This window comes from Bactrocera neohumeralis, chromosome 2 (genome assembly GCF_024586455.1).
Source record: "Bactrocera neohumeralis isolate Rockhampton chromosome 2, APGP_CSIRO_Bneo_wtdbg2-racon-allhic-juicebox.fasta_v2, whole genome shotgun sequence".
In the NCBI taxonomy this organism is placed as follows: domain Eukaryota; kingdom Metazoa; phylum Arthropoda; class Insecta; order Diptera; family Tephritidae; genus Bactrocera; species Bactrocera neohumeralis.
This window is the reverse complement of record NC_065919.1, coordinates 49,088,321-49,100,102: the sequence shown is the minus strand read 5'-3', so window position 1 is coordinate 49,100,102 and position 11,782 is coordinate 49,088,321. Positions and strand designations below refer to the sequence as shown.

Below are 11,782 nucleotides of genomic sequence, written 5' to 3'. Positions count from 1 at the left end.
TATTTGTATCAAGGATTTTGGGTTTACAGTGGGTAAGCTTAACACAGAACCCAGACCGACTACAGTCTTTGCTCATTCGAACTGATAAGTTCTTCTTGGGTCAAAAGGTCAAACTTCATAAAGGTCCAATAAAGGGTAAAAAATTGATAAAGTCTCTCTAATATTAGGAATCATGCTAAAGTACCGACTGTTTTCAGTTTGTTCCAGTAGACTCGAAAACTTATTTTGACTTTATATTCTCAAAGGATTGGCTATGTTTTGTTGCTGGTCACGTCATACCTACAGCTCCTTTGAAATGCCAGTTTTAGGTTGAGGTTAATACGTGCTGAATTTTACATCGTATAGGACGTAGATCCGAGTTTCAAGAGCGACTTCATAACTAATTCTTATACTTCAGCTACTTTCTCGAACTGCGAAACTCCTAGATATCTAAACCGAGTTCTAGATTAGGTCGGACAACGGCAAAGGAGGTGCTCCAGCATCTTTCTCATGTCTACTTTCCAGCACTTTCTATATGTATCATCGTTAATAATTCTCATAAGGCTTGCAGGTGCTGCCAGTAAGATGTGACCTATGTGACCGTCGTGCAGACTTTTCAAGACTGTGTGAGTAAAAAGCTGGTTGTTTTTCTTCTTCCTATTTTCTGTACGGGCTCGTTGGCCAAGTGGGTGGCACTCATCGGCTATTTCGTGTTCAGGTATGCCCTTGTGGCCTGGTACGCACTATAGATGTGCAGCCGTTTTCCGACAACCGCCAAATCCACTGCCTCTTTGATTGCAAGATCATTCTCTGATCAAAGATTTTCATCTGGTAGTTACTGTAGTATTCCGGCAGCTTGAAGGGTGGCCTGAGATCTTGATTCGCGCTGTAGATCTCGGCGCCCACTTCATCAGCCATTTTTGATTCTACCGTGTATATGTTGAATGTTCCGCTAGTAGGAGCGTCTGCAACATCCACTACCATTGGAAGTAGGACTTGGAAGCTTTCTCCCAGATAAAGTGTGAGGGTACGATGAGGGTGTAGTCTCCAAATGAAAATAGAAAATAATTAGAATACTCTCAATAATAATGTGAAAGAAGTTCACCTCAATCATGTTTTTAAACGTCGAGGCCGATTTTATGGTTTTTGAAGACTTTCCGGTATCTTAGTCTTACTCATCTGAGGTCTGACCACCCTTAGTTTTTAAAACTAGATCAGTAGAGACATGCCAATTACTTCTTTCCTGCAGATTAATACTAGCAATAATTGAATTTGAGACCTTGAAATTTACACTAGTTTCATTTACTTCGAATGTTAATGATTTTAAAGCGCAACGAACACCGTGCCACAAAACGCACAGCTGCCCCAAAAGTTTAACGCGCTTGCGGTGTATTTATGTACGCTTCCTGACAGATTAAGAGTCTGCACTTTGAGGCGTGTTGTGGCTTAACCAGCAAACACATAATAGACAAACAGTATTCCCAAAAAACCAAGCAAGCATTAAGCATCTTACAGACACCGCGAAGGATTAGAGAGCGCACGGGCGTGGCGCAAAAGCTCTAATTAAGCGCATGACGACGACGCGACGTGACAGCGCAGAGTGCAGCATGACTAAAGTGGCGCGATTCGTGTGTTGAGGTCTGACGGTATTTTGTTTTCTTTACTTTTTTTGTTGTGGAAAGGAATTTTGCAGACCCACGCACCGCACATACATGTATTCGCACGCGCTTGCAAGGGATTTGTTTGGTGGCTTGAGCTAAGCTGCGTTTTGTAGGCGTGCGCTTACATTTGCCACAACCGCAATGTAACTTTAATACCGCCGATTGTTGGCTCTGCAGACAGATACGAGTGTACAGAGTCTCGCAGCAAAGGCGTGTATGCCTTCTAACGGTATAAAGCCTGGCAAAAAATACACTTGCCACTAACAAGCGGCATCACTTAGAGAACGCGTCGTTGCTTCGTCGCTGTTGCTCCGCAGCTGCATTACTTTAAAATACATTTTTTTCTTATTGCACCTTGTTTGTAAGTTGTTGCTGCTTGTTGTTAGTTTGTTTTTGTGTTGCAGCAGCACAAAGTAGTTGTAAGTAAGCAGCAAAATGGATAAGACAAATGGGTTACGTGATAAAATGTGGTTACTCAAATCGTATCAGTGCCTGGAAATAGTGTGTGTCTTGTTGTTTGTTGTTGTACAACAATTGTTTGCATGCTGCGTGGTTACGCCGACGCTTATTTGTTGTTGCATTTGTGTTTTTGTTGTATGTTGTATTTTTACATGTATGTATGTGCGCTTTTTTTGACTCGTCCTTAATTTTCATTCTGTTTGTGCGGCAAAGTGATGCATGTGCTTTATATGGCCATACATGCAAGAATATTTATATGTGCATATGTATATGTTTGTTTATATTTATGTGTAACTATGTTTTTACTTTATTTACTTCACTCTTTTTATTACCGCTTTTATTTAGTCTGTGTGCTGCTTTATTGTTGTTGCCACTACTAGTGTTGCTTCCTTTGTGTGCATGTTTTTGTTATTGTTTACATAAGTTGCAACTTCATGCTTCTCATATTAGTTTATTGGTATCTTTATCATTGTTTACCTTGCAACTGCCTTGACTCATACATCACTCGTGAAAAGTTTTGTTTCCGTTTCCCATACGTGTTGCCTCTTTCATACATATTGGGTAGTCGAAAAAGTCTTTTTGTATTTTGTCAATAGATGTCGTTGCAGTCGTATATCTTCAGTGCTACCAATCACATTGTGTCATACCATATGATGTTGGAAAGGTGAGATTTTAAGCTTCATTTAGGCAAAAGATTAAATTCGGGAAAGTTGAAAAAAGTTACAGCTGTACAAAAATGAGTGAAAATTATGAAGAAATTCGCTATATTTTGAAAATTTTGTATAAAAAACAGAAGTCACCTATGGAATTTGTGAAATTTACGGAGACGATGCTGTATCAGTTCGTGTAGCACAACAATGGTTCGCTCGTTTCCGTTCTGAAAATTTCGATGTGAAAGATGCACCTCGCACTGGTCGACCTATCGTTGAAAACGTCGATGAAATTATGGAAAAGATTGACGAGAAACCGTCATATAAGCAGCCAAGAGATCGCTAATGAGTTTAACATTCATCACCAAACATTTTTGAACCATTTGAAAAAGGCTGGCTACAAAAAAAAGCTCGATGTTTGGGTACCACATGAATTGTCTGTGAAAATTTAATGGGCCGAATTAACATCTGCGTTTCTTTGCGGAAAAGAAATGAAATCGAACCATTTCTGAAGCGAATGGTAACAGGAGATGAAAAATAGATCAAATACGACAATAATGTGCGAAAAGAACATGGTCCAAGCGTGGTGAAGCTCAACAAATGGTACCAAAGCCAGGATTGACGCTTCGAAAGTTTATGCTGAATGTTTGGTGCGATTGGAAAGGATACATCCACTATAAGCTTTTCCAGCCTAGCCGAACGATTGATTCTACATTTTACTGTCAACAACTGATGAGATTGAAGCAAGCAATCGAAAAAAAAACGGCCAGAACTGATCAATAGAAACGGCTTCGTCTTCTATCAGGACAAGGCTAGACCACACACATATTTGATGACTCCGCAAAAACTGGGAGAGCTTGGCTGGGCAGTTTTGATGTATCCACCATATAGCACTGACCTTGCACCATCAGACTACTATTTGTTTCGGTCAATGCAGAACTCCCTTAATGGAGTAAAGTTGTCTTCAAGAGAAGCCTGTGGAAATTACTTGTCGCAGTTTTTTGCCGAGAAACCAGAAAAGTTTTACACTGATGAATAATGTCTCTAGCGGCAAAAAGTGGTCGACCAAAATGGTACATATTTGGTTCATTAAAGTTCACTATAAACTTAAAAAAAAAATAAGTTAAAGTTTGATTAGAAATACGAAAAGACTTTTTGAATACCCAACAATAGGTTAGGTTTATGATTTGGTAAGGAGTCTAAATTTAGGTATTTGTTAGCACAAAATATATATGTATCAACGAAAATGAAAAATTGTTCTATCGTCAGTAAATATTTTTCCAAAAATATTGAGGCACTTAGTCGAGTTGAGCGTACTTGGCGCGGAGCCTGTTTCGTGGCCGGAGACCCCACAGTCGTGGGGACTCATAGTGATGGCTAAGACACTGTTAATAAATGTCTTTTATGTTTAGGCCAATTCGGCCTCACCTTACGAAAATTAATCTTTTTTCAAAATCATAAGTCGTCTTTAATAATGCAATATATGGCAATGCGCACAAGAAAGCTTTGTCGATTCGTCTAACTTGAAAATTTTTAAAGCAAGCCTTAAGTTGAATTATTTATTTAGAATAATCCTTTTTTGGACAAATGGTCATTGTCGTCTTGTTCGATAACTTGTTGCCATTTTGAATGTAGTTTCACTCATATAAAATCTCGTCCCCATAGCGACTGGTACAGTGTGGGTCAATTAGGAGTTTCATAAGCTGATTTTGAAGCAAATTTTTCACTTGAAAAATCATTCGACATGGACAGAAACGGACAGTAAACGTCTGGTGTCAAATCCGGTTTATTAGCTCGGTGCATAAGAACCTCTTCATCAACGCTGGTCGCTTCTGGTTTAGTGTTTCCTTCGAACGTCGCAATTGTTGAAAATACAGGTTCGAATTAGGAGTTTGGTGTACACATTTTAGACCGCCAATCATGGCTTGGACACCATTTACACCACTCTTTATCAGCAGTAAGCATCCGCTTTAGAAAAGGATCCATTACGTTCTGATCCAGCAGGAACTTCAAGATGGAAATACGGTTCATGAGGTTCTTTTGAGTTAACTCGTACATCCAGCTTTTTTTTTTGTATCTAGCCTTACTAATTGGTTCCAAGTAGTTTTTCATACAATGCTAAGCTCCTGGGAAATCGGAATATTGCTTATGTTTGGTCGAACTGGACGATTTATTTATTATATTTCATCGAGATTTTCGTCAATGGTCCTTCAGAGACTGCTGCATCTTTGAAAACAAAATTACCGAGAATCGACGGTATCAAAGTTGCACGTGATTGGCTATTACAGTATTCGGACCAGAAGCATTAGTCACATCTTCAGCCAACTGGCTGCGTTTTGGTTTTATCGCAGAAAATAGAAACTGTAACATTTTGTGTATTTCTTCTTTGCTAGTGTCCATCTTCGACGCATGATCGAACAATATTAAGTCAAGCAATCACAAAGATGTCTTAGAAGAGTTTTTGGTATGAAATATTATCTTTCTAACGCCATTTGACGTAATCCGATGGCATTTGTACGAGGCGAGTTACAGAATACCAGAGCCACCTAATAGAAAAATAATGAATTCTTTTTCACTAGACCTTAAACATATCTTCGAAGATAATGATTTTGAACCATCACATAAGTACGAGACATGACGCTAAAATAGCGACAGCGAATTTAAAAAATTAACACTCAATTGAATTAATTCAGAAAACAGACTTTTACAACTTATAATCACCATATGGCTCTCTCTGTCGGTGTATTGGGGCAAATAAGTCATACAAGATCTATGAAATGTTATTCCACGCTTAAAAAGCGTTAATCGCGGGGTAAGTTCGCTTCAGAGAAAGTGAAACAGTCGATGTAATTCGATATTGATGCTTTCTGGTTCACTTTTGTCTGTCGAAAAATGTGAAAATTTTATTCTAAAAATATCTCCAGAGATGATGTCTCGTTATATTTTGGCCATTGAATGCAGTGTAGAGTTTGGAAAAAATTTGAAAATATGTAGCGAATGATCTTTACTTTTAAAAATATCTCCAGACATTTTTCCTCGACGTTTCTTTCGGCTTTTCTAAGCAGAGGAACGGTTGCGCTTTATCACGTAATCCTCTACGCTTACGTCTTTTCTGATTTTAAAGAAGTATTCGCTCCATAAATGGCATTCCATTATAATGACATAGCAACTTTGATTAAGAATCTTTCATTGCAACTATTAACTGTCTTAACTTCAAAAAATCATTACACAATAATTTTAAAATATTGTAGAAAACTTTTATTTACCATTTCCTGTGTTCCTTCAAACTCTCAACTCAATGCATTGACACAGCTGTCATCTGGCCTTGTCATGTCCTTCCGTTAGCATCTCGCTAATTGCCAAATAACGACGTTCGTCGTTCGTAACTCTGCACTTGATGGGAAATAGATCTCAGCGCCGTTGGTTTGCTTTTAAAAGTTAGTTAAAAGTCAGCGAATTTGTCAATGCATAAGTGTGTCCAAAGTTATTCTAGTTAGATGTGTTAGCTGTGCATTTCCGCTCTTAACTACGCGCTTAACTTGCAACTTTTGCTGCCCATCAAAGTAACTGTTCTATTGTGCTGTTGTGCTTATTCTTTATTTTTGCTTCTAACAAGTTTTCGAAAATCTTTTCGCCAGAAAAATAGTTTGAACTAACGAAATATCAAGTAAAAAAGTTGTGTGGAAGCATGTCTTCCGCCACTCTCCCTGTGTACTCTCTGCGGCGTGGTGAGAGAAGGGGTATAACCAATGTGGTACAGCGAGATTTTTAACACAACAACCAATGTGGCAAATACTTTTGAGTGTGTCGGTGGAGATACCCAATAGACAATATTTTTAGGCTTCTTTCAGTTTTATTTCTAGCGTCATCATACTTGTAGTACGTACTGTATCATGCTGTTTGGCTCTTCCATAGACCTGAAAACAACATTAATTGCCATTATTTCATTTTGTATTCCTTCCATACTGGAACTTTGGTTTGTTTCACTTTTCATTATGTTCCACTACTGCCATTCCAGTCTTATTTTGCATTAATTGCTATCTTTAATCTCACATAATGTTATGTTCAGCTAAATCAGCTTGAAGCGTTATGTTCTATTCCATTTCGTTCCTTTGTGTTCTATTCCAATTCGTTCCTTTATATAAAAAAAACTAATATTTCTTTCCATATCTTTTCGATCAGTAATTATATCTACTTTTTGGTTCAAGTCCATTAACTCATTCCAATTGGTTCAATTCCATTTTGTTTCTTTAAAAAATTAACTATTATATGATCCTTTCAATCATTAACTACATACATACTTATGTTTTTTAATCAAATCTACTATTCTAATTTGTTCCTTTATGTTCTGTTCCATTTCGTTCCTTTCAAAATAAACGAACTAATATATCTTTTATTTTTTATTCTATTTTCATTCTATCATTCTATTTTGTTTCTATGTGTTCTATTCCGTTGCGTTCCTATATGTAAAAACGAAGCAATAAATCTTTTCTTATCTTTGCGATCACTATTTGATCTATTTTTCATTCAAATCCATTCTCTAATTTCAACTTATCCCATTATGTTCTATTCCATTTCGTTCCTTTATATAAAAACGCACCGATAAATGTTTTGTTGTTTTTGGGATCACTATTTATATCTATTTTTAATTCAAATCTATTCTCTAATTTCAAATTGTTACCATTATGTTCTATTCCATTTCGTTCCTTTATATAAAAACTAACTAATAGATCTTTTCTTGTTTTTGCGATCACTATTTCATAAATTTTTCATTCAAATTAATTCTCACTCCAAATTGTTCGGACATGTTCTATTCCATTTCGTTCCTATATATAAAAACTAACACATAAATCGTTTGTTTTCTTTTCGATTACTATTTGTCTATTTTTTTTCAAATCCATTTTAATCCATTCATTTCAATTTGTTCTATTCCATTCGTTCCTTCATATCAAAACGATCTAACTTGTTTCCCCCTCTTTTTTCGAATACTACACTCTATTTGATTCCCATTTCCCCATTGCCATTTTTTCAAGTATCCTTTATTATCGCTTACTGGGTACAATCACTAACATTCGCATCCGATATTTATCACATCTCGCTAGACCTTTAAGTGCATCCATCAGCATCCGTAATGTTGCAATATGTTTAGTGGTTGCATGCAACTTGGCCATTGGTCAAACCGCATAAACTTCGAAGCATGCAGCAACTCATTTATCGTGCCACAAATAACATGGATCTGGGCAATACACTACGGCCATGAATGTGCCACACACATAACCTCACTTTTGGGTTGCAAGTATTTCACAGGATGCGCGAAATTACAAGTTTTAGTTAAGTGTGTACTCACTCGTTAATTTTCAACGCAAAACCACATTAAAACTTTTTCAAATTGGTTTTCCGAAAAATTCACGACTTTTGCCACATTCTCATCCTCTTTTTACTTTTATATCTACTATGTGTGCTTTTGGTCTGCTGCATCTTCCATTATTTGCTGCAAACACAAATCAAATAATTTGCTTCCCTCTCTATGATCTCATCCTTTTAGCTTCTGAATCGATGAGCAAACTGTTTCGGCCGTCTTCAGTCGTACGTGCCACACCCACAAAAAGCGTGCCGCCCACCGCAAGCGATAAAAGTGATGTCGTCTCCACCGCGTCGGCGGCGACCAGTACGGCACCAGCGGATAGCATTTCATTGATATCAACGGCAAGCAGTGGCAATAAAGCGCTGGATTCGGGTAACTCTGTGGCAGCTGATCCGCAATCCGACTCCGTGCACACATACACACACTCGATTGCCAGCTCCTCTTTGGGCATGCATGACGACACGGTGTCCACGGCATTGTTGGTCGATACAAGTTTGCAAAGCGTGAGCGAATATGACACGGAGCGGGCGCCTGCACAGGCTGAACCGATGGGCAGGGAGCGACGCGTGCCAAATGGTAAGTTTACTCTTTGTTTGGTTTCCCATAAAACAAAATCGCATATTTTTTTTGTTTACTTACGCTGCTGTTTCCGCTTATTACTACATCTCTTCCAGCAAACCCTTTCTTGAGTGACAAAACTTCGATGGAACAGTCGGCTTTGGGTCAACAATCGCAGCTCACTTTAAAAATAGGGACACCCTTCGAGCAATCCATCGTACGCTACACGGCGCGCTTGATAGCCGCACGTTTCCTGCTTGCAGGACAAGCAGGCGTTCTGTTGCATGACACGCAAATACGTATCTCCATCAAGAGTCTTTCGCTGTCGGTGCTGGCGCATTGCGTACGCTTCGATCCAGAGGTGTTGCAACTACCCTTGGAGATAACCGCGCGTGAGTTGCTGGATGTTAGCAAGCAGTCGCCCGCGCTTGGCGCATCGGCGGTTATACCATCCTCTTCCAAAAGCTCGAGCGCCAGCGGCAGTCCGCAAAGCGACGACAATGTCAGCGGCAGCAGCTCAAATTTGGGCAAAGACTATGAGCACTTGGATGCAGTGGACTTCATTAAAAGCAGCAGCACGCAACCCACAGTGGCAACAGCCGCTGCGACACTTAATGATTTGCCCGCTGAATTGCAGCTGCTCGAAATTAAGGACGATCATTTTGGCAAAAGCACTTGTGATTACTTACTGCATTCCACAACTGAGCTCAGTAAGAGTGCCGATCCGGTGCTGATGTCACAACAAATGCGCGGCACACCCGGCAAACCGGCCACGAAGCACATTCAACAGCCTTTATCGAAGTCGGAAATTATTGCAACGAAAACGTCGCAGAAGCAGCCACCGCAACGCGCGCCAAATCAGTCGCAGTCATCGCCTTACCGCGTCACCGAATCCATGGAGGATGCGCCACCACAAATGCTGCCGCCGCGTCCGCCTAAGCGCACGAAATCGCAGCGCAAATCGATTGCAGCCGCTACAGCCACGGTCACAGCTCTGATGCAAATTGATGAGCATTTCAGTAGACGACCTGCACCGGACGCACCTTCACAACAACCGCAACAAGTGACCGATGCGCTGCTCTACTATAATCACAGCGATCCCATGTTGCGCGGTGGCGTACAGCAAATTATTGGTGGATTTTTGCAAGCGATGGGCGTGAAAGATTTAGGCGCTAGCTTACAGTTGAATGTGCAACATCTATTGGCGATGCTTGTGAAGGTGAGTGGACAATGAGAGAGTTTAAGCTTATCCTGTTAAAACAAGAAAGTCTCGTTTTTATTTACTAAATGATCCGATATAATGTGAACGCTCTGTAGACAGCTAACAGGTAGACCTTTCTCTTGTGCTCTGAAAACAGTATACGATGCCATGATATACCACCTTATCAAATTGGACCCAAACTAACAAAAAAAAAAAACAATATTTTCACGTAATTTATTATAAATATTTATTATCGCCTTTAAAAGAGATTCTTTTTTGAGTCAATTTCAACGCTTTTCCAATTTTTCATACCCTTTTTATAAGCCTTGGCTGGGATAACCTTACAGTGGACTTTGGAGCTCCATTCGCCAGATTGTTGGAGAGTTTTTACGTCATATTCACAAAGCCACGTCACCAGTAACTGTGCGCTTGATGAATGTAGAATGTCCTCAGCTACGTTGGCAAGTAGCATATCCGTCCGATATTGACCGTTCCGACAAATGAGCAGAGTCTTGTTGAAAAAAGGATGGTGATCTTTTGAATTAGAATGATTTGAGGAATACTGGTTTCAAGAAGAAGGCACGACATTTCCAAAGTGAAGAAAACTATAAACTAGCTAAACTTAAAAAAGCAGCCCTGCCGAACATCAAACGGCCACAAAGATCTCCGGCTTTGATCCGCTGTCTGACTTGTTTTTATCGGGCTTTTTAAAATTAAAGTTTCACGATAGCAGTTCTCATTCGTCTAATCTCGACGAAGTAATACTTCGTAGCCGACCTACAGTTAGATGCTGTCGAAGCTAAAACTTGTTACATAAACCAAAGCAAGGTTTACATAATGGCAATTTTACTTTTTCAATTTTACTCATCAGATGTTGTCATCGTACATGCCTATACACCATATAGCAGGACGGGAATAATGAGTGACTTAGAGAGTTTGGTTTTTCTTCGACGAGAGAGGACTTTACTTCTCAATTGCCTACTTAGTTGTTGTTGGTGTTGATGCTGGTTCCAAGATAGACGAAGTTATCTACGACTTCAAAGTTATGACTGTCAACAGTGACGTGGGAGCCTAATCGCGAATATGACTGTTTGTTTGATGACAGGAGATATTTCGTCTTGCCCTTGTTCACCACTAGAACCATTTGCTTCGCTGCTTTATACATTCTGGAGAAGGCAGAACTAACGGTGCGGGTGTTGAGGCCAAAGATATCAATATCATCGACGTACGTCAGCAGCTGTACACTCTTATAGAAGATGATACCTTCTCTGCAGCAGATTGAAGAAGTCGCACGATAGGGAGTCTCCTTGTCTGAAACCTCGTTTGGTATCGAACGGCTCGGGCCTTCGACTTTAGTGTTTCATGTCAGTTTACTCAGCCGTATTATTAGTTTTCCAAATTCAGACATGAGGCAGCTCCTTTTGCAGCTTTGAAATCGACGAAGAGGTGGTGCGTGTCGATTCTCTTTTCACGGGTCTTTTCCAAGATTTGGCGCATGATGAATATCTGGTCAGTTGTTGATTTGCCAGGCCTAAAGCCACACTGATAAGGTCCAATCAGTTTGTTGACGGTGGGCTTCAATCTTTCACACAATACACTCGATAGAACCTTATATATGCGATGTTGCGGAGACTTATCCCACGGTAGTTGGCGCAGATTGTGGGGTCTCCTTTTTTGTGGATTGGGCAGAGCACACTTAAATTCCAATCGTTGGGCATGCTTTCGTCCCACCATATTTTACAAAGAAGCTGATGCATGTTCCTTATCAGTTCTACACCGTGTTTCGCGTTTGAATAGTTTGGCCGGTAGTCCATCGGCCCCCGCTTGTTGTTCTGCAGACGGGTAATTGCTATTCGAACTTCTTCATGGTCGGGCAATGGAACGTCTGCTCCATCGTCATCGATTGGGG

General features: G+C 39.8%; 1 protein-coding gene across 2 annotated transcripts in view; it reads left to right on the top strand.

Moving 5' to 3' along the window:
- The window catches only part of LOC126750928 (uncharacterized), a 208,718-nt gene that overhangs the window by 25,988 nt on the left and 170,948 nt on the right, over positions 1-11,782 (top strand). For both annotated transcript variants that reach the window (XM_050460742.1, XM_050460741.1), the window contains 2 exons: positions 8,295-8,690; positions 8,789-9,891. In XM_050460742.1, coding sequence (XP_050316699.1) covers positions 8,295-8,690; positions 8,789-9,891 — 1,499 coding nt within the window. The remainder of the gene's footprint in view (positions 1-8,294; positions 8,691-8,788; positions 9,892-11,782) is intronic.